At 41.5% G+C, this 23,138-nt stretch overlaps 1 protein-coding gene and 1 long non-coding RNA gene across 10 annotated transcripts in view; one reads left to right on the top strand and one right to left on the bottom strand.

The window, feature by feature from the left end:
• UNC79 (unc-79 homolog, NALCN channel complex subunit) overlaps positions 1 to 11,278 on the top strand; it is a 115,208-nt gene extending 103,930 nt beyond the window's left edge. For all 9 annotated transcript variants that reach the window (XM_030000924.2, XM_030000964.2, XM_030000975.2 and 6 more), the window contains 4 exons: positions 1,009 to 1,206; positions 3,409 to 3,486; positions 9,504 to 9,545; positions 10,237 to 11,278. In XM_030000924.2, coding sequence (XP_029856784.1) covers positions 1,009 to 1,206; positions 3,409 to 3,486; positions 9,504 to 9,545; positions 10,237 to 10,437 — 519 coding nt within the window. In that variant the 3' untranslated portion in view covers positions 10,438 to 11,278. The remainder of the gene's footprint in view (positions 1 to 1,008; positions 1,207 to 3,408; positions 3,487 to 9,503; positions 9,546 to 10,236) is intronic.
• A 1,489-nt stretch (positions 11,279 to 12,767) lies between these two features.
• Positions 12,768 to 14,685, bottom strand: LOC121233865. The gene is made up of 3 exons (XR_005934149.1): positions 14,673 to 14,685; positions 13,122 to 13,124; positions 12,768 to 12,801 (listed from the first exon to the last, which is right to left on the bottom strand). It is a non-coding gene; the product is annotated as an uncharacterized LOC121233865 (long non-coding RNA).
• Between the last annotated feature and the right edge of the window lie 8,453 nt (positions 14,686 to 23,138).

Raw genomic sequence — 23,138 nt, 5'->3', positions numbered from 1 at the left:
AGCTGCTCTGGACAAGAAGAGTTATTGCAAATCGTAAGCCATTTGTGACAGTAGTTTAACACAGCTATAGCAGCACTCGTTGACACCAATCAGGTTTTTATTAGCAACAGAAGCAGAATGATCACACGTTTATCTCATACGTAAAATCCCCCTTTCTTTCCCCTCACCCGGCCAAGACACTGGTGCTTCCCATTCATTTCTTTGGCCTTTTTTTTCTCTTTCAAATACCTCTTTCCAGTTACCAAGCAACCATTGCAATGTTTGGTGCAGTCATACTACCACAGAGCATGAATCACTATTGCACTTGCAAGCTGAGAAAACATCTCTACCAGAAGCATCTTTCTTGTAATGAAGTAGTTAATGTCCAGCACTCCTGGAGGCTCAGACACTGTGATATATAACACATATAAGCAAAGAGCCATGCTTGAGTATGCAAAATGAATTCTCTGTTAGCTTTTCAAAACTTACTTTTCCTTGACTGTGAGAAGTTCTGTCCCAGCAAGCTAGAAATGGATGACAGATTAACAGAACAGATGTAAGATTGTGTATTTTGTACGATAGCGTTCCTTTCAGGTGATCAGAATCTGAATGATTTACTGCAGCAGCATTTTTGAAATGCAGTCATACATGCCAGAGCCTCCAGGCCTTCCACAGATTGCAGTGGAGTTTTCCATCAAGAAAGTCTCAGAACTAGTCCTGAGTCGCTGTTCTGCAAAACTAACCTTCTCTATAAAGGGACTGACCTTAATGCCATACAGTAAGACTGCATGGGAGTGTGTGTTTGCAAATGCAGTTTTTAGTCTGTAAATATAAAACCAGTTTTTAAACACGGAGAAGATGCTATCAAGGGTACTTGACTTATTAGTGTCTCATGGGAGGGAAACATGTGGGAAAGGGAGGGGCAAGACTGCACAGTGGGGTGCAAGACAGAGAATGGTGAAAGCGTCTGCACTGTATCCCAATACACTTACTTAAATAAACATTTTCCTCTATTTTCTGTTTCTACAGACATCTGTTCTGCACATGTGTTCCCTCTTCCATGCATTTATATTTGCTCAGCTCTGGACAGTGTATTGTGAACAAACAGCAGTAGCTCCAACAGTCCAGAATCAGAACGAATTTAGCTTTACAGCAATCCTTACAGCCCTGGAGTTCTGGAGCCGAGTGACACCTAGCATCCTACAGCTAATGGCACATAACAAAGTGGTGAGTCAGGTGCTGTGTACAGATTTAGTACAGATTAAACTCTGAGGGTTTGGCTTTGTTTCAGTGGAATACATCAAGACTATGAATAACATCATAAAGCAGCTTTGATGCTATTGAGAAATTAAGGGGAAAGCTAATTGGTAGTGGTTTAACCTTGCAGTGGGCCTGAAAGGATCTAGCCAGGATCTGCCTGAAACAGAATCAAGAGCTAGAGTCACTGCTTGTTGGATTAAGGGCTCCCTGCATCAGGTCTCATTTCATATATCTTCGTGCTCTTCACAGTGGTCCTGTTGTTTCATCTGACTCTGCCTTACAGGAGCAACCAAGTTTTTTAGGATAATTCTGTGGATATCCATTTGAATATTTTTTACCACATGATGGTGAAAAAATACACAAATGCTGACACTTGACTACTCATAACTCATTGGTTACTCATCAAAAATAAGCTACACAAATATCTCTGGAAACATTTTTGAGTAATGAATGACTTGAAGGAGGTATCTCTAGAGATAAGGTTTGAAAGGGAAATGTTCACTCCATCCAGAAATTGTCCAGACCATTTTTTGGAAATAAGTTTTAAGCATTTATTTATCCCAACCACTCACTGCTGTTGGAGCAGCTTTGTACAATAAGAACCCAGAGGGATTCCAGCAGCCTTTTCATAGGTGCTACCTTTGCTTCCCATTGACTAATGATTCTCTGCGCCTGCAGGCTTAGGGTTGAGAGCTTGTTTCTGATAAGCAAGATGTGTTGTGTTTCCCAATTCCCAGAAAGTCATGACAAGTCTGTCATGACTTGTCAAAACTTTTAAACTTTAACTGAGATGGTAACTAGTAGCTCTGGCTCTGGAGAACCTGATATTAGCTTTGAGAGAGAAAGATTCTTTATATGTGGCCCAGTCCTCTAAGTCAGGTGCTCCTAAGGTTTGGGATTTTCCTTTTTTCTTTGTTTTGTTTTTTTTTTTTTTTTCTTTTTTAAATGGAGACCTGCTATCTATATGGAAATTATTTTATGTAAATCCCCTTTCCCCGTGTGAAACATCTTCCACCCCAGGCAGGTATGGACCTTTGCCCTTTCAATTGTAATTGCATGGGCTGCACTTGAATGTCTTTGAACCAGTTACTATTCCCTTGTCTTGTCCATAACAGGCAAGGACCACCTAAAGCTGTCTTTAAATTATATTTTAGCCTCTGACATCTAGTGAGGTCTCTGTGGTTGACAAGCCACTGTTGGCAACAGTAGTTCATGAAGCTCCATTTGAATGAATAGGAAATTTGCATAATGCTTCTAACTAACCAGTTGTTTAGTCAGACACAAAGGCTTCTTGTCAAGGCTTAGAACAAGAATATGACCTGGAAGTTCCAATCCTTATTCTGAAAGTATCTCATTATGTGGCTTTAGTGCAAGTTATTAAACACTCTGCCTCAGCTATTGCTCTGTGAAATGTAGATAATAATACTTGCCCATCTCACAGGGGTGTTGTGAGGTTAATTAGTTAGTGTTTGTAAAGCGCTTTGAAGATGAAAAGCACTACATAAAAGCTAAGTTTATTATTACCAAGGGGAATTTACACATAGTTCAGACAGGCACTGTAAATACTCACTGCTGTCTCAGGGTATTTGTCTTGTACCTATGAATTTACACAATATAAAACATAAAATGCTGTCTACTTCCAAATAACTGATATTTGCATCTGTCATAATTCATGGTACAAAATGGAAGAATTATGGACTAGCTGCCAGTTCAGAACAATAAATTGTCTTTTGATGGGGGGGAAAAAGATGTTTTTTGTGGGTATGCTAATTTTCAAAGATACAGTAAATAAAAATATCAATTTCTGACACACTGATTGATGAGAACTACACAGCAAAGGCATGTAAAAGGATTTATGATGTCTGAAAAGAACAAAGCTGAAGGCAACTTGTTTTGATGTGTGATACGAATTAAAATACATCAAGCACTTTGAAATATTTAACAGATAGGTGTTGCTGCATCAGGGGAAAACTAAATAAAGAAAAATGTCCTTTGTATGCTCATGTAATATTTAATCTTATATGTCAGTGGTTAATAAATGCATATCTAGTGATTCAGTATAATTGCCAAGCAAATGCAGGAAGATTCTTTTTAGAGACTGTTGGCTGAGCTTACAACACTGTTATGCTGGACACTAATTTGTTTTTATGCTTTTTTTTTTTTTTCAAGATGGTGGAAATGGTATGCCTGCATGTGATTAGTTTAATGGAAGCTTTACAGGAATGCAACTCTACTATCTTCGTAAAGGTAGGCATACCAGACCATGAATATTTAGTTAATGATGTTCCCTGTCTATTGTGATTCCTAGACATACTGTCCTCTGCTTCCCCTCCCACCCAGAAAAAGAAAGTGGAAGAAGCTGAGGTTGAATGCTAATGCAGAAATAAAACCTAGGAGAGCATAACATGAAAAGTAAGGAAGTGATTGGAGACAGCCAACATGGCTTCACTAAGGGCAAATCATGCCTGACAAATTTAGTGGCCTTGTACGATCGGGTTGTAGCGTTGGTGGATAAGGGAAGAGCAACGGACATCATCTGCCTGGACTTGTGCAAAGCATTTGACACTGTCCTGCATGACATCTTTGTCTCTAAATTGGAGAGACATGGTTTTGATGGATGGACCACTCGGTGGATAAGGAATTGGCTGGATGGTCATACTCAAAGAGTTGCACTTAATGGCTTGATGTCCGAGTGGTGTTCCTCAGGGGTTGGTACTGGGACCACGCTGTTTAACATCTTTGTTGGCGACACAGTGGGATTGAGTGCACCCTCGGTGAGTTTGCCGACGACACCAAGCTGTGTGGTGCACTTGACATGCTGGAGGGAAGGGATGCCATCCAGAGAGACCTTGGCAGGCTTGAGAGGTGGGCCTGTGTGAACCTCATGAGGTTCAACAAGGCCAAGTGCAAGGTCCTGCACATGGGTCAGGGCAATCCCAAGCACAAATACAGGCTGGGCGATGAGTGGATTGAGAGCAGCCCTGTGGAGAAGGACTTGGGGGTATTAGTGGCTGAAACACTGAGTATGAGCCAGCAATGTGCGCTCGCAGCCTAGAAAGCCAGTCGCATTCTGCGCTGCATCAAAAGAAGCATGACCAGCAGGTCGAGGGAGGTGATTCTGCCCCTCTACTCCGCTCTTGTGAAACCCCACCTGCAGTACTGTGTTCAGCTCTGGGGCACCCAGCAGAAGAAGGACATGGACCTGCTTGAGCGAGTCCAGAGGAGGGCTATGAAGATGATCAGGGGGCTGGAGCACCTCCCCCTATGAGGACAGACTGAGAGAGTTGGGATTGTTCAGCCTGGAGAAGAGAAGGCTCCAGGCAGACCTTGATAGCAGCCTTCCAGTACTTAAAGGGGGCCTACAGGAAAGATGGGGAGGGACTCTTTATCAGAGAGTGTAGTGATAGGACAAGGGGTAATGGTTTTAAACTGAAAGACAGTAAATTTAGATTAGATATTAGGAAAAAATTCTTTACTGTGAGGGTGGTGAGGCACTGGAACAGGTTTCCCAGAGAAGCTGTGGATGCCCCATCCCTGGAAGTGTTCAAGGCCAGGTTGGATGGGGCTTTGAGAAACCTGGTCTAGTGGAAGGTGTCCCTGCCCATGGCAGGGGGGTTGGAAGTAGATGATCCTTAAGGATGCAAACCATTCTGTGATTCTGTGATTCTATAACAAAAAATAAAATCTCTGGTAAGAAGTAAGACCAGACCATAATCTCAAATCCAAGTTCTTCTGATTTTTATTTTTTTTTTTTAAATGAACTTCTGATCTTCTTCCTCCTTCCATTGTTGCAATGGTCTTATTCCTCTAATAGACTCAACTGGTGTCACTGACTTTGAGAACCTCTAGGTAGTCTCTGAATTTTCAGCCATTCTGTAACTTAATCATCATAGGTCCTTTGCAGATCACTTCACTGTTCTGATCATATCATTCTTGATAACAAAAACTTCGTGCCACAGTGGTTTTCTTATTATATGCCTACGTGTCTGACTTAGTCAAATACTATTTGATAGTCGATCTTCTTCCCCTACGATGTGTGACAGGGTATTCTTTGATTAGAGAATCAAATCCTGCATGGTCCATTCATGTAAAATTCTTTTTTTTGGAAATCAGTGGAAATCAGCATTTTCAGAACTGATGCCCAAAGGATTGGAGTAGTCTCACAAGCATAAATCGTTTTCACTAGCCTTTTTTACATGTTTTCCCATTGCATTATTCTGAAGGGAGTTTTCACATAGAATGTCAACAAATCAAGTATTTAAATGCACTCTGAATCTAACTGAAATATGTTGGTTTATGTAGTTCTTCTGTTGCCATAAAGGAAACTTCTGACTATTGTTTTACTCCAGTCTTTTATGGTCAAGCAGGAATTGAAAATAAAGTAGCTAAAATTGAAGGTCTTGATGTTAACTGGCATGAAAGTATTCACAATCATTGTGAAAATACAGATTTATAGTCAGTAATTACTTGATTCACTATAGAAACTCTGTCACTATGGGATGTTAAAGTGATCATGGCTGTCCCTGGAAGACATGGGCTTCTCTTTCAGCCAATCCAGGATGTCCAGAATTTGGCAAGGATGAAGAATGGCTTTAAAGCTGTGAGAAGAGAGGCCTTTAGGGCCAAATTCCTGTCACAATTCAAATGAATGCTTTCAGGGGGTTATATTTGAGAGTATATATCAATAATATGCTAAATCAGGTTAAAAGGACATTGTTACTACAAAATCAAGCTCATAAACCTGTGAAATTCAGAGGTAAAAGTGCTAAGCTTTCTTTCATGTTCAGTGGATGGGAGATGGAAGAGTAGAATCTGGTTGACCAAATCCGTTTTACTTAGCCCTAAAGTGAAATCCTGCAGGAACAATATATATACATAGTAGTGTTATAGGATTCGTAGTCCCAGGTTACTTATTTTTTTTCAAAACTAACTAATTGCAAAAATATTTATTGTGGATCTGAAAAGTAAGTGTCATGATTTTGGGGAAAGACTGACTGTATGTTTGAAGTCCTTCAAAGAGACAAAAGTGTAAAGCTAATTCACACAGGAACCAGTAAGTGAGTGGCATCTCTGTAATTTAAAAAAAGATCAGCTTTGAGACTGTCTCTTCTTCAGTGGCTCTGAAGAAGACCTGAACTTTGTTAGTCCTACTTCAGAAGTCTGCAAGGATGATAATTCTTTGAATATTACTTGACTGGGCAGTTTTTTGGTGGTTTGTTTTATGCTAGACAATCTTCTATTGCCCTGCCTTTGATAATGAAACCATTTTATCTTGTGTTTTAAAGCATTTTTAAAATTTTATTTTAGATACAAGCCTTTCAAACAAGGTTTAGTTTTCACTGAAGGAAAGTACATAGTGTAGTGAGAGATTTTTAAAACAGAACATTCTTAACAGTCTTCTGGAGATTCGTTCAGCAAAATTAATAATTCCCAATGACTTCCTCTTGGAACTGAGTACAGTAGCACTGATAGATCCTGACCTTTTATCATTCATATATTTACTACAGTGTCTTTTATTCCACCTACAGAATCAGGTGCTGCAGAAACTTCATTTGTTAATGAAGTCATTGCATGATGTACATGTATTTTTAATGCACCACAATGAGAAGGTGGTGCATGTCACATGATGCCAGGTGGTTTATGGGATAGCTGTCTTAGGTGGCCATTTTCTGTATGACAATTGAGGGGAAAATATGTCCTAAAACAAGAGAGAAAGAGAACATGTAAACAATTCAGCTCTCCTTCACTGAAAGAAGAGCTTTATACCCGAGATAAGCACTCCTTCATCTCCTCCTTGTGTTGGTGCTGTGAGGTTTCCTCTTCCTCGTACTGTGTTGGCCTTTGCTATTAAATTAAACTCGCACTGATAGCATTGACATGTCTATGAGCCATTCTCTGTACTCTCAGAGGATATTTTTTTGATCTTATGTTAGACTATCTTTACCAATCTGCCGAGGAAAACAAAGTTTCTTTCCTGTGAAAACATTTCAAGTGTTACGTATTTATTTTTCTTTTTAAGTTGGAGATAGATATATATACACACATTTAGACAGATGCACACATACCCACATATATGTTTAATTCATTATATTTTCCTCTGAGGGGAAGCATTCTGCTTTAGGAGGGCTAAAATGAAAGTGTTCAGCTTTCCTTCTATGTCAAAGGAACTGGGAAAATAGACATCCCAGGACAGCCATTGATGATGGAGACCAGCTCCTTGCTTATCACAGCTCTCTGTCTGACCATCAGATGTATGTCTGAGGAATTCAGGAGCCTACAGCAGAGAAGGGAGCAGCTCAGCAAACTGCAACGTCTTTTCCAGACACCCAGGGGTTTTAGGCAGCTCCGGCAGCTACTGGGTAGAATTCTAGAGAACTGGGTAGGCAGCAGAGTTGGGGAACCAGAAAAGCACAGTGACCAACCTGTTCTCCAGCCTGGTTTTCATCAAAACTTGCACTGGAATCAACATAATTCTGTTGAAAATATGAACTCCAAAAAACTGACAGTGTCTGACAGCAGTCTGTTCTTCCAGCTGTTCTTTCTAACTAGCTTTATGTATTCTTCCTTTGTGAAGAAAAGGCTGGCTGGGGATTAGGTTATAAACCTCAAGTGCTTCAACAAAAATGTCTTCTTGTCTCATTTATCTAACTGGCAGCTGTAGGAGTGGAGGGTTTGCTTGCTTGTGCCTGCAGCAGAATGTTTTGTTTCCCTAAATGTGTCCAGACCCTGAAGACAGAAGTGGCAATGGAGGACAATGATCTGTATCTAACCTTAGACCTCTACAGTGTAGATATCAATAGTTTCCCTGAGTGCCCTTTATAGTCAGTGGAGATAAACAGGTATTTTTGGACATGATTCATCTTGATCTATTTTAGATACCTGCTTTGGGACAAGATGAACTGGATGTGAGAAGTGCTTGATTCTCTCAGCTGACTGTAAAAGATGTCCAGTGAATTGGTTCAGATGCAGAGGGGTACCTTGAGTATTCTGCCTAGCTTCCCTCCTTGCTTGACATACTTCTGACACCAGTCCTGTCACCGCTGGCTAGCTCCAGAGGAACTTCATTAATGCTGGATGAAATTTTCAGTGACGTTTTGTTGATGGCAGTGGGGCATGGAGCATGGCTTCTCAGTATGCTTACCTGTTCTCTGCTTTCCAAAAAACACATCAGGACTTGCAGTCACTGGATCTGATTAAGCACTTCATTAGTGTGAGAGCCCATGGAAGGATGTACAGAACTCGCGTGTCTGCTCCATCTGGCTGTATTCCAGCTGTTTTGGCATTCATCTGTCTGTAAATGCTGAGGTTTGAATATGGTTCTTCATGTGGTAGACTAAGTAATCAGTCCTGACAGCGCTGCATATGATTCTCCAGCAAAACAGCACTGAAATTGAAACAATTATCGTTCCTTGCACAAGGGAAGCAGCACTTTATCTAATGTTGTCAATAGTGATTAGGTTTAACTTGCAGCTCCCAGTAGCATAATTGGCAAATTGCAAATTTTAATGCCATTTGGAGGAACATTTTAGAGCAGTAACCTTGGTGGTTAAATTAATATTGGAGAACATGAATACTTTTGCTAGAAATGCCTCTCTGTCTTCCATAAGCTTGTCATGTTATACTTACTCAGAAATAAAAGTTCTCTGAAGAGCAGGAGACTGAAATACCTATCAAGCCAATCATGGGTGACAGATTCACAGACCTCCTTGCCGCCTTGTTCTGGATAGTTAAGAGTTTTTACCTGTGCTCCCAGGCCTACAGGTCACATTCTGCAGTGAAGCACTGATGTGGCTAGTGGTTTATAAAATGCTGGTTACCATTTAAATATCTGGCCTATTATTAGGAACTTCTGCTGCATATTTTTCAGTTCTTGACGTAGGCCTCGCCATGCAGAATGTTTACTGTACTTATTGCAGTATTGCTCACCTGCATGTACAGAAACACCCTCACATGGAAAATAAGAAGTGATTTCCTTTAACAAGTTTTTATTCTGTACTCTCACCGTTGCCTTAAACAGGGTATCAGTAATTGCTACTGGTGATTCATCAAGCTACAAACAAGGGAAGCTGGCTTCTTTACCTCTGAGAGTTACCTGCCCCAAAACATATGCATCATTTAAAAATAACCACGTTTTCAGATTTGTTGTTCAGGCTATGTCCATTCAGACAGCTAAATGGGTTAGATATACCCATCTCTGTCTCACAGTAACTGGAGCATGTTTACAGTCACTTCTATAGTAACAAAATATACCTCTCTTCCTACAGCTCATACCAATGTGGTTGCCAATGATACAGTCAAATCTAAAGGTAAGTTGTTTCTAATACCTTATCCTTTTATTCTTAGTGTTACACATTTCTGTAAATTCTGGAAATAAAATCATTAGATGTGGTCTCCAGACTCTCTGAAAATAGATCATTGTAGTGTATCCAGATGCACTGGATGGCTCAGCACTGAAGGTCTCAAGTGTGAGCATCATCAGCTAAGATACTTGTCTTGTAATCAGTACTGCTCTCCCTTTCCCTTCTGAAACACTTTCTTCTAACAGGTTCTGTGGCAGGGCCTTTTCTCCCTGTTTTGGTTGTTCCCTGAGCTGTGGTTTTCTTGATGTCTTAGGCTTGAGAGTCCCCTGACAAATCAGGATTGGGACTCTCAACTCAGGAGATTTGGGTTCTGTAGCAGATATTGTGGGCCTGCTTGCTTGGGTGAAGCTGCTGGCCCTGTTTGTAAGAGAGAGCGCAAGGTGGATCAGTGTGGCTTGCCAGTCAAGAGAATTCTGGTGATGAGAATAAAAGTGTTGGAGTTGGTCTCACTATGGAGTTCTTTCTGTAAGCACATTGGCCTTTCATGGCAACACTACAGTGCAGGATGTGGAAGAAAAAAATGTGACATTGGGGCAGTGGAAGAACTTTCCCTGGCCAACAACCAGTACCCTTCACAGTGCTGTATTAATATATGTATTAAAGGAAGGAAACTGAATGTTTTGCATTATTTCAACAGCATTTATCTGCTGGACTCCAGCTACGCCTCCAAGCCATCCAGAGCAATGTCAACCATCACAGCCTAAGGATGTTACAGGGGTCAGGACAAATGAACAATAGCTCATCTGTGCTCCGCAAATGGCTACAGTGTACCCAATTTAAAATGGCTCAAGTGGAAATTCAGTCGTCAGAAGCTGCATCTCAATTTTATCCTTTGTGATTCATGTAATTTGTTCCAAATGTTCATTTTTAGCCTAGCAATAACAGGGTTAGAGCTGTAAAAGACCTTTTGTATAAATCAGTATACAGAGTATATACTGTATCTATACTTTTTAGCCTAGGACAGATTGTGGAAAAGCTTACAATGGGTGAAGCCTGATCCTGCCAGTCTTTAATTACACTTACTCAGGATCAACAGGTTCTCAAGTCTGCATTCATGAACACGTATTTGCAGGATTGGACTCAAATCTATCACGTTGTACATATCTCTCTGATCATTGAAATATCTTGTTCTTAAATGTTTCTTTACATTATTTTTGAAGCTAAGACAAAAATCACTTTTCTTTAACTTCTATTTTTTTTAAAAATAGAATTGTGGTTATTCACAAACATATGGAAGTGCTATGTTGCTATTTTTTGACGATAACAAAAGAAAACGGGTTTTAGGAACCTTTATAGGAGTTGGGGGGGTGTCTTTTTTTTTTTAGATTCACAGCTGGCAATGCAATAAAACCTGTCACTATAAAACAGTGATATTCTAATGAGGCTTTTTGTCGTCATCTTCAGGGGAAACAGCAGCTTGTAAGGAGAGTTATTATAAAGTGCACTTAGAAATTAGGTTGTTAAACTGTGCCAATTCATTTGTCTTTTTCTTCAGTACTGTTTTCCAAAACTGCCAAGTCTGATTTATTATTTTTTGAAATACTGCTTTTACTTCATTGATTCTGTGCTGCTCTTCTTTGTAGGTTTCATAGAAGCCTCTTTAATTTTGTGACTACCGTATTGTATTCTTCTGTCAATACTTGTACACAGTGCAATTAAAAATTGATATCCCAGACCTATTCTTATTGATGTCTACAGAAATTATGTTGCAGACTTCAAGAGGAGCATGATTGGACCTGAACTTTTGCATAATGATATTTACAAATCACAGCATTTGCATACTATTGTATTAAACATGATGTTTAATAACAGATGGATTTTAATATCATTAAGGGACTCAGCCAAAGGCTATTGGAATCTAAGGAGACTCAATTAATTCAGTGGATTTTTCATAAAATCTTGAGAGCACCATGATTTACCACCTCTGTGCAATCACAGTTGTATTTTCTGTATTTATTCCTATAATGCACTGATTGGAAGAATAACAAACACACATTTAAGTTGTGTATTAGAATGCTATTAAATTCGTAGTCTTTATTACCACTCTCAGAATCAACATTTTTCCTCTCTGATTGCATGGAAATGGAAAGGCATACCTGTAAAGAACTGCCTGAGTACATTTCACTTGTTGTGGAGGGTCAATCTTTCCTCAGTGCATTTACCAAAGAAAAAAATTGAAATGTTTGCAGATATGCTATTAAAGTACCATTATGCTTTTAAAAAAAACCCCAAACCAATGAACCAAACTAACCAACCAATCAAACGAAAGACAGTAAAGCATGTGCTAGCTTGCTTAAAAGATGCTCCTCTGTGTGTTTGCAGTGGAGAGAAACTGATTTGGCTTTCTCAGATTCACACATTAATGGAGTCTAAACTTAAACTGGACTGACTATCTAAAAGAAAATCTAAGATTCATCATAAGCTATTTAATTGTAACTAGTTTTGCTTGTATTTCCTTGAGGTGAGTGGCTTGCATCTGACTAAGCAGAGTTTCTGAGTTTCTGGAAAACATTTCTGTCTTGATGTGAAGATTATTAAGAGATCCACCAGATGATAATTTCTCAGTGTTTCAGGCATTGATTTTTGTCATGCTGAATTGAGATTGCACAGACCTGCATGCATTGATAAGGGAGGGCTTCTTCCCAACTTTTCATAATGGTAAGAGAGGGAGATAGCGTTTTCTTTTCCCAGCTTTTGACTGGCTATGGGGAAGAAAGAACAAAGTGATACAGAAATGATTATACATGTTCCCATCCCTTCCTTTTTCCCCTCCCTTGTCACTTACTAATCAGCTAATAGTCATTACAGAATCACAGAATGGTTGAGGTTGGAAGGGACCTCTGGGGGTCATCTGGTCCCACCTCCCTGCTCAAGCAGGGTCACCTAGAGCCAGTTGCCCAGGAACACGTCCAGATGGCTTTTGAGTATCTCCAGTGTTGAAGACTCCACTACCTCTCTAGGCACCCTGTGCCAGTGCTCAGTCACCCTCAAAGCAAAAAAGTTTCTTAATGTTCAGACAGATTCCTGAAGGCCGGTCTTGCCAGTAAAGACTGAGGCAAAGAAGGCATTCAGTACTTCAGCCTTTTCCATGTCCTCTGTAACCAGGTCCCCAGTCTTATTAAGCAGTAGGGCCACATTTTCCCCCATCTTCCTTTTGTCACCTGTGTACTTACAGAAGCCCTTCTTCTTGTCTTTGACATCCCTTGCCAGGTTCAAATCTTGCTGGGCTTTAGCTTTCCTGACTTCATCCCTGGATGATTGGACAGTGTCTCTCCATTCCTCCCAGGATAGCCATCCTTGCTTCCACCCTCTGTATGCTTCCTTTTTGTGTTTGAGTTTGGCCAGGAGCTGCTTGTTCATCCACACAGGTCTCCTGGCTATTTTTTTTTGCCTGACTTTCAACTCATTGGGATGGATTGCTCTTGAGCTTGGAAGAGTTTATCCTTGAATATTAACCATCTTTCTTGGGTCCTTCTTTCCTCCAGGGCCTTATCTAAAATTAAACACAAGCCAAAACCAGACCTGCTGAATCCAGGTCCATAACTAAACACTTAAAGACTTTGTGGGAATTTAGATCTGGTTTCAGCTCAGGGTTTAGAGATAAGAACTGGTCACAGAATCTATTTCCATGTCTGGACATAGGGTTTAGTATGGATCTCTCGCTGATTATAATTAATACGGTTCTTATAGAGCTGTTATATGTAGGCAAACTAAGACTGTAAATATGAATTGAGAAGCTGCTTTAGCATAGAGAATACAGCCTGGAAGATGGTACGACCAATGATTAGGGATGTGTTGACTAATGTAACAAGTAACATGGGGCTTGGCCAGATGTGTGTGGTTTAACACCTCATGAAAATCTCTAAGTGCATTCTAGGCATCTTCAGAAGTACAGAAATCTGCACTAATTGTTTTTAAAAGCACTGTAAAATATATCTTTACAGTGCCTGAGGTCAATAGACAACTCAAGTGAGTCACTCACATTATCTCTCTGAAATAGCCCAGAGCAGCAATTCTTTACATTCTGTAGGAAGATTAGGAAGTAAACAACATTTGGTGTTCCCTGAAAATGCTACCAAATAGCAGAGGCCAGTCTTCCTGCTCTGCCACACTCCCAGCACGGCTGTGTCTCTGGGGATGTCACCAGGAGCAGAATCTGTTCTCTGTCTGATCATAGAGAGCTGCTGTTTAGGAACAGCATTTAGTCATCTGTTGCAATAAGCTGCTTAAATCAATGCCTGTTACCAGGCCTGACCTAGTAAAAGAATCAATTTACTGTGCGCTGAACTGTGAAATTTTCAACAACGTGGGGCACTTTGGATGAAGCGACGGTTAAAACCCCACACCGGCCATGGCGTGTCGTACCGCTGAATTACATAACTCGGTGTCCTGAAAGCAAGGTTAACGTCTTCGCTGGGCACCTCCGCGTGCTTTCCTGCTGCCTATTGAGAAAGCCGCTGTCTGAGCTACATGCAGGATTGCACAAACAAAAGGCTTTTGCAGCACATCAGCTACTGTCTACATACGTGCCTTATCTTATACATGACATTTCTGTAATATCTCATTAGAGCTGTGGCAGGTCAAAAGCCCTAAAATCACACAGTTTTTCATGCGATGACAACAGTCAATGTGCTCTAGGACTGATGAACGTTCTGGGCCTGAAAATCTCTCTGAACTCCGGCCTGCATGGCCTCCTTTCAAGCTGGATGAAGATTACCAGAGCCCAGGGCTGTTTAGTCTTTGCTAGTGTGTCCTGGAAAAGAGCTCTGCAGCAAAGGTTCCTGCGCTGTTCCCCCAGCTGCACACAGCTCTGGGGGGGTTTCACCCACTGTTTTTCTTGTTGCATCTTAATGTGACTCTTCAGCAGGGCCGAAGTCTATATTCTTCCAGCAGGATCCGAATCTTGATTGCACGAAGGCTGTTTAGTCAACCATGTGGGTCTTTGTCTTAGCAGTCTGCCTAAAATCAGGTGGCGGCAACAGCATTACAGTTGGCTTAAAGTCGACACGCTGTTTGTTTGGCTTGATGCAAATTTGAAAGGAAGGGCTCTGCATTTGTCTGTTGATTTATAACTCTGAATTAAATTACTCCATCCACTTCTGCCTCTCCCTGCTGAGCACAATTTCAGCTGGAGGCTAAGCATCAAGGGACGGCAGTGAGAATAGCAATTGGAGGGGAAGGTGTCCTGATGCCTCTCCAACTGCAACGGGATCAGGCAGAGAACCTGAATCCACCCTTGGCATCGGCCTCCCCAGGGCTTGCTGATGGGGAGTCAGGGGCCACCACTGGAAATGCCTTGGGTCAGATAACAGAAGGCCACACGACGATGAGGCCTGGCCAGCCTGGTGAGCTGCTGTGGTGCCTAAATCCTGCAGCTGGGAACTGGGGGGCTTTCAGCTATCGCCCTGTGTGGTTTGTGTATCGTAACTTGTGGGCAAGGAGCAGGAGGTTGTGAAGAGCTGTCGGTGCTTGGGAAGGGTGGCTGGTTTCTCATTCATAGTTACGAAGCATTAACATGGAAAAGCAGAACCCATGACTCAATCACTGGAGGTCTACATCATGAATTACTTTCCGGTGTTTTGCTGGATTTGATAGATAGTACAGGGCTGCCAGCCGACTGGCGAGCAGCCTTCTGTGCACCGCCCCAAGTAACCTCCTCTGACATTGCATTTAACCAGCTCCCCATCAAACCTGACAAGCCATGACTGTGAGCCGGGAGGCTCTAAGTTTGATAGGCACAATGTAATGCCAGGTCAATTTTCTCAATGTATAATTCAGCAGCTGGGCAACGTAACTGCTACGGCTGTTTTACTATTTTAAATCCTTTCAAAAATGTACAATAGCGTGCCTGTGAAGTTTTACACGCAGAATAAAAATTTTATAGGTATAGTTTCTTTAGGCAGGTTAGCTTTTCTGGCAGCTCCATGGCTTTCATGTGAGGTCACATTGATTGCAGTGAAGTTCTTTACAAAAGCTTTTCCAAACCTGTGAATCCTTGCCATGCAGGAAAGTGTCAGTAAAGCAGAATACAAAGGACTATCATTAAAAGAAATAAATAATTAATTAAAACTGTTACCCATTTTGCACTACTGAGGAAATCCTGTGTATGTGGTGTTGATTAGTGAGATCCAAAGCAAGTACAAACTGCCAGACCTGTACTGAAATCTACAGAAAGGCACAATTCATACCTGTTAAGGATCAAATCCTGTATTTATGGCTCAGAAGGAACAAGGATTGATACTGCGAAGCAACCGAGCACCACAGCAATATGTTTCTGGTACTAGTCAATTCCAGGGAGGTGTCAGATTAAACTGCTAAACTGATGCAGCCATGATTTGATCTTCCTCCAGATACGTTTATTCAACACCAGGTTTTGCCATCATTGCACAATCAAGCCAACAATGGAGGTTTTCTTCTTTGTCACAGGGGGGATTGCACATTTGTTCTCCTGTGTTCATCTTGGTTCTTCAATTTGCTTTGATCACACCTCAGAGCTCAGCATCCTCCTAAATCATCTTAGTGCTCCAGTAGCTGCAGCTCTACTTTTGCTCAGGAGATCCTATTAACTGTACCTGACCAAAGCATTTTTCAGCCTTTCAGTAGCATATAAAATAATACTACTGGCGTTTTCCTCCCAGTGATCACCACCGTGAAGACACCAAGCTGTCTCAAATATCAGATGCTCATCTGATCTAAGTGTGTGTCACTTAATAACAGTAGCCCAGACGTGTTTCCAGGCTTTCCTAGGAAGAGTGTGAGAGGGCCAGATTATCTTACAAACTGATTTTCTTAGGCCAGCTTTCAAATTTAAAACCATTTCTTTCCTTTTCCTTGTACCAGACCCCATATCATCTCCAACAACATCTATGCCTGGATCCCAATCAGAACTTTCTCAGCCCTACTCTAATGATTATTTAACATCCACTGAGAGTTGTCAGGGTGATAAAAGCTGTACAAGCCAGGAAGCAAATATGCTTCCTGCTGATTTTATGAAACTCAAACGTGTGCATCCCCAGCCTTTACAGACAAAAATTTACACATAGCAACTGCCTTCTTCGGAACATTTTCAGCTGCAATATTTATCTATGTTTCATTGTAACTACTTTAATATTTTTTAACATTTCTGTCAAAATGAATTGCAGCTGATTCACCTAATGTGTACTAATTTGCAAATTAATTCTATTAACTGAATTAGGCTTAACTGATCTGCATTGTCCAATTATTCATCTGACTCACCCGTCCACATACAGGAGAAGTAGCCTCAGTGGGTTATTGTTCTGTTCCTTTTGAATCGCAAAACAGCTGCTAGTTTTCCCCAGCTGTGAGGCTGAGATCAAACATTAGGGCTGCTGAAGATGCTTTGCTTCAAATGAGGGTATTAGAAGTAGGGAATTTAATAATTTTGCCTCAAGTGTCACAAAACGGAGCAAAATGACATGGCTAGGAAGTTAAATCCACAGCAGCATTTCAAGGCTCTGCTTGGTCCCAGCTCGAGTGTTTTCCTATGTACTGTGGCATCTTTCCTGGGCTTCATAGTGAGTGTGTGCTAGTTAGGATGTGTAAAGGAGAGGGGGGCAAATAACCGGTCCCCCTTATGGCCTCCATTGATGGACCAGCCCCAAGTGTGACATAATGCTACTCCCTCACCACTCAGCAAAGCAAGAGGGGGTTTGGTGAGACTTTGGTCTCCCTTACCTCTTCATGAATGCACAGAGCATGGCCTGCGGAGACCTGAAGACCCAAGGAAGAGCTGGCTGTTCCTCCCTTGTTCCAGGTGTGAGTGGGAGAGGCCACACTTACATGCTTTGGGATGCGCAGGTAGACCTCTGCCAGTCTGAGGCTTCCCTGACCAACTTTTCCAGCTGGTGTTTTACTGAGGAACCCGGATCTTAAATTTTAGCCAGAGGTTAGTTTTCAGGGAAGCGATAGCAGCTGGGGGTATTTAAAAGCACACACATACTAGGGTTCAGTTGAGGTGTTACAAGAGAGTTCCAAAGCAAAACTAGAGGTAAGCAACATAGATAATGTAATCAGCACAGGGTCAGCTTCTCCTAGGTCAACTAGCATCTGAAGATGCTGGGAGACCCTTCAAGCTAGATCTCGGTTCATAACTAGAAAGGCATTGCCTCACAGCACAGGCATTCACTCACTATCCTCACCACGGCCAAGGGGCATGGCCTCGGAGGCAGCATGTCACGAGCAGGGTGGAGCAGTAGCACGTGTGTGAGTTGTGCCCAAGCTGACTACGGGGCCTGAGACCAAGGCACATCTTAGGCACAGCCTCTATTGTACTTCTAGGCAGCCTGAACCTTGCTACCTCTGTAGCAGTCGATGCTCAGAGCCCTCACGGGAGGACCCCAAGCTGTCCCATTTACCCAGCGTTAGTTACCACCAATGTCCCTGCAAAGGTAGAGGGGAGAGCTGGAGGCATTGCTGGGCACTAGGGAGCAAACGTGCCTGACAGAACAGGGGAATCTGGGTCCCTCCTGAAGGGGCTGGGTGGATTCTTCGAGAGCTGGGCCCCTGTTCAGAAACAAGGATGCAGCAAGCTTTCAAATTTGAAGTCCTCCTTTGGAAGGCATCAGCTGCTTTGTTCAAGGAAGGACTCCATATGCTGCATGTTGATTTTTGCTAGCCCTAATGGCATAGCTTTTACAAAGCAATTACCTCCCTTGTTAGGTAGTTTGAGTAAATGAAGTTGCGCCAGCTGTACCCTCTTCTCAGGTGCCATCTGCAGACAGGAGGACGGATTCTGCCTTTTTACTGCCCTTTTTGTTTGAGGACATGGACTTGGGGGTCCACTGGAAGAACTGAGTGGGACTGAGCTTTTTCCTTCCCTGTTCAGTGTCTTGACAGGTGAAAACTGTAGTTTTGGACAACTCTGACCTGTAGCAAAAGATTTGGCAAGAACAAGCTTAACTTGCAATTCAATTTTCTGGTAAAGGATAGTTTCAGAGATCAGGAAATGAACCTTGGATGTTGGGACATTTACATCCCTTGCAGCTAATTTTACTATTTGACATGAGAGAGGTATTTCTGCTGCTACCTAGAGCAGAGGAAAACATAGCAGGCACATCAAATACGTCTGTGTAGTTTGGGTTGAGCTTAGATCTAGAGCTAGCAGGGGCCTTTGTCATGATTCCAATGCAAAAGGAACAGTTGATCTTACAGTTACAGAGAACATGAAGGATCCTGGCACTATCAAATAAAAAAACCCAGATGTGATTTAACTTAGAATCTCTAAGCCAACAGCATCTCACCTGAGCTCTCAAATGATCCTGAAATGGACCCAAATCTTACATGCCCTCCTTAGTACACTGTTATTAATCTCAGTAAAATATTAATTCTCAATGCTGTTGTAATATGAAAAGCTGAAAGTACCAGTGAAGTGTATTGATTTTTTAAAAGTGAAAATTGAGTCTTGAGGGAGTCTGGCTAGCTCAGAGGATTGCATAATACACTGATGAATCCGTCAGCCATTGCTATCTCCAGAAAAGAATGGTAGCTCATGGTTGTACAGTGATGCTCACTTTTGGCTTACTCTCAAGGAATAAAAACCTTGACCCTTAGAGGTTTCTGGGCATTCATCTCAAAGGGAGCAGGCTCTTGAAAATCACTGCAGTTCTGGGCTAAAGGCCTTCAATTACTGCTTGATACTTAAGTCTTTTTTTGGTTTTAGAGGGTGTCCTGTTGCTGAAAATCTCCCTTTAGGAGCCTTAATAGAGATGGATAGCACTTTAAAAACTACATAAAGGAAAATATATTTCCGTCAATGAGAGGATTGATTTTTTTTTTTTTTAAGATAAAAAGAATATTTCAAATTAAATGACTACTTCTCTGCTTCTCTTAGTATGCTTAAACAAGAGCATCAACATATCTCAGAAAAATTGCAAGGGTGATCCCCAAAGTGTCTCTGTAAATACCATCCTTTTTGTCCTCTGAATATCCTCTGAATACTGCAGAAGCAGTTAAGCTTCTCAGAACAACTTTTTAATTAAAGCAACAAAATGTGCCACTCATCACAGAACTGAAGTGGCCTCCCCTTTGCCTTCTAAATAGGAATTACAATTTCAGCTTCTTTATCGCCACTTCTACTAAGCAAGAATCAAAAAGCAATCAAGTCTGAAGGACCGTAGGAATCTCAGATTAATACAATCAGCCTGACAGTAGGGAGACTTCTTTTTTTGGTATAAAAATAGCAAATAGCAATGCCAAGTAGGTCCTGTATGATTTTTTTATTGCCATTTGTTTCACCATTAAATGCTTTGGAAGAAAGGTACAGTAACTGCAGCTATTATAGGTAAACTTTAGATGAATGTACCTGTCAGAATATAAATGAAATCCTATATCACTTTGCTCATTTTGTTTTGTTTTCCCCATCCTAAATGAAATTACAGAGAATTAAATTTTTGAAGCATGACCATTGCACGGAGAATTATTCAGCTAAGAGCTGGCCACCTGCAAGAGGTTCTCTCCTCCCTCCCCTTAAGCTTGTTATTCATTGTCTCTGTTACTAATTAGGTTTTCTGACTTAAACTTCGTTTGCAGATGATGGATTTTAAAGAATATTGTAAGGGACAGGACATCAAGGTCAATACTTGAAACAGGCAGAGAAGTAACCTTCAGAGGGCTTATACTCTGCGATAGCCCAGGAAAGGGAGAGGCCGTGTGCTGAGGTGACACGCTTGTTAGCGTTTTTTTGTTGTTGTGGGTTTTTTGGGGTTTTTGTTTTTTACCCTTAAACCACAGCATGCAGCAAATAGCACTTCTGGTAGTGACACCATAGTTATGAAAGTTAAAAGCCTTGGTCATTAAAAGCACCACCTGCTACACGTGAAGGTCTTCCCTAGATGTCTGGGAAATGCTTCCAGGGTGGATAAACAATATATTTTCTTGCAATCTAGGGACAAACTGACAAGGAGCATAAGGGAGAGGGAAGCATTATAATCATTTTAGATAAACATTGACTGCTTTACTGCTGACTGCGAATTCAGATAGGGATCTTTACAAGGCTGAAGGGAAAAGAGTCATAATTGGATCCACGGCTAATTCTGCAGCAGCGTGCCGCAGATGCAGCCTAATCTTTCATATGCATAAAATGGAAAATTCCACTTCAGTCCAGTTCTGGTGCTAGATCTACTTTAAATAGCTCTTTTCTCCTCCAGTAGGCCTAATGACTTCATTACAGTCTCTTGTGATATAAGGCACTGCTTGGAGCAAATAGGGTGATTGGAGTATGGTCCTCCACTGGTTTCATGGTTCAGGAAACCCTCTCAGGAGCAGAGTTTCACCATCTGGCCTACGGGGGCTAGATACCATAAGGAGGAGTATTCTCTGAGAATGAACCCATGGTGAAAAAGCAAGGTCTTTATGATTATTTTTTTTAAAAAAGCACCTGCTGAACGTACGCAGTACTTTCAGAGTATTTGACTCTTGTAAAGAGCAGCATCCCTGTAGCTATCAGGACACTGGCTGGGACCATGATCTCCCATCCTGGGGACAACTGCAGGCTTGCCTGTCTGCAACAGCAATCAATGTCCTAGCTGTGCTGGTGTCAGCTCATTTACAGCAGGTTGTTCATCCCATGTGGGAAGGGAAGTAAGCTTTACTGATAGTGGGCACCTATATATCAAGGCATCTGTGGCCAGCAATAGTACTGCTCCAGCAGAACAATTTTAGACTAAATGGTACTTTTGGTGGGGTTTCATGTTGCCCACGGACCTGAGCTGTTCATTCAGACAGGCTGAGCAGTTTTCTTCCCTGACTGATATGGTGGTGTCGGACTTGTTCTGAAGTCCGGCAGTCTTCCTTGACTTCCACAGTGCTTTTCCTTTTGCCATGGCAAACATAGGCTTTAACTTGTGATCAGCCCTGAAGTGGTCAGTTGGACTAGATGATCGTTGTAAGTCCCTTCCAACTGAAATATTCTATTCTATTCTATTCTATTCCTGATCCAGGGTGCCATGTCCAGGGCTGAGAATCTGTGATGCCTTTGTCCCTGGAGGCTCTTATTTCAGCATCAGCAGCAGTCACAGAGAGGCTCTTGGCCACATCTGCTAAGGCTTATTTAAGACTTCTTCCTATGAGATGCAGATAGTTGAGGCTAGAGCCTTGAGATCTTTCCTAAGAAATCTAATAAGTTGTAACTGTTATGACTCATTCATATACAAAGCTATACCCAGGATGACAATCTCAAACAAACTTGGAATCGGCATTCAACTGGTTTACCAAATATTCCAGTAATTCATGCAGTACTGACAGAACAACGCAGGTATTTCAGGTCGTTATTGCTCCATACTTGCTTGAGATAACTCAGTAATTATTCATGCAAGGTCTCATTTTCTCACACTGGGTTTAAGTGGAGGGAATCACTAATTTCAATCAGACTTACTTCGGTAATAATTCAGGTCTCCCCAGCAGGTTGATTAGGTTCACTGGATCAGACAGCTGTAGGTTATCCTGTGGCAGGAGACGATGACTGTTTGCTGAAACACTGCTATCCACAGAGGCGGTTCATTTGGGAAATGTCAGCAGTGGGTGAGATGGAAAGGCTGTGACTGAAAGCTTAAAAGCTAATAGTGGAATAGACTGCTTGCCACAAGAGAAAGCAGAGGACTTGGAGTAATTTTGCTGGTTTTATTCCAAGTCATTGCTCTTTATTGGATTAGCCAAGCTAAAATCTCCTCTAAATTAATACTTAGGAACAAAACATTTGGAATAAAAGAAGTAATATTTACATAACTAAATTTGTTTGTCCTCAAAATATCTTATCTCCTTTGTCATCACGGAGAGTCACATTTTCAAATGTATATACTTTGATACTACATTCAATTCCAGCATACACAAGTTTAAGTTGTCCCTGAAGCACTGAAACAACTGTTTTATGTTTTTGTGAGGCAAACTAAATCTGGGACTTGTATAGATCTGCTACGTAATATGCATATAGGAAAAAAACCTTTGTTTAGTCTGTGGTATTCATTAAGTGAGATACAGTGATTACATTGACTTGAGTAATTGTCAGCAACCAAATGAGCCTGCACGGGAATGCCCTGGGACCGGACGTGGCTTCCATCCTCTCGGTCCCAGAGGGGGACTAGTCTTAGACAAAGCATCTGTGTCTCAGCTCCTTCATCATACTGCAAGGGAGGTGAGACTGACCTCCCTCAGAACAGTTTTATGAAAATGAGTTTTATATTTGTGAAGCCTTCTGAGAAATGTAAAAGGAACTTGCCTACCCCCAGTGTCTCTGTGTAAAGATCTTCTGTGCACAAAAAATGATGAGCAGGTTCAAAAGGAATTTGAAGGGCCCAAGAGATGAAGATCTGAGGTAGCTATGGGGTCTCAACGGGCCAGCAGAGGAAATTCCACATGGACCTGTAAGCAAAACAAATAAAGCCAAATCAAAAGTTTGTTTGACAATTCTTAGTGGATTCCAGTACTCATAGAGGGGAATTTACCCACTCAACAAACATTTCAGATGGAACTATTTCTGGATGTGATATCTGGCTTTGAGGGCATATAAAAATTAAATGGAAAAGT

Source organism: Aquila chrysaetos, chromosome 2, assembly GCF_900496995.4.
Source record: "Aquila chrysaetos chrysaetos chromosome 2, bAquChr1.4, whole genome shotgun sequence".
Taxonomy (NCBI): Eukaryota; Metazoa; Chordata; class Aves; order Accipitriformes; family Accipitridae; genus Aquila; species Aquila chrysaetos.
This window is presented reverse-complemented; position numbering and strand designations above follow the sequence as displayed.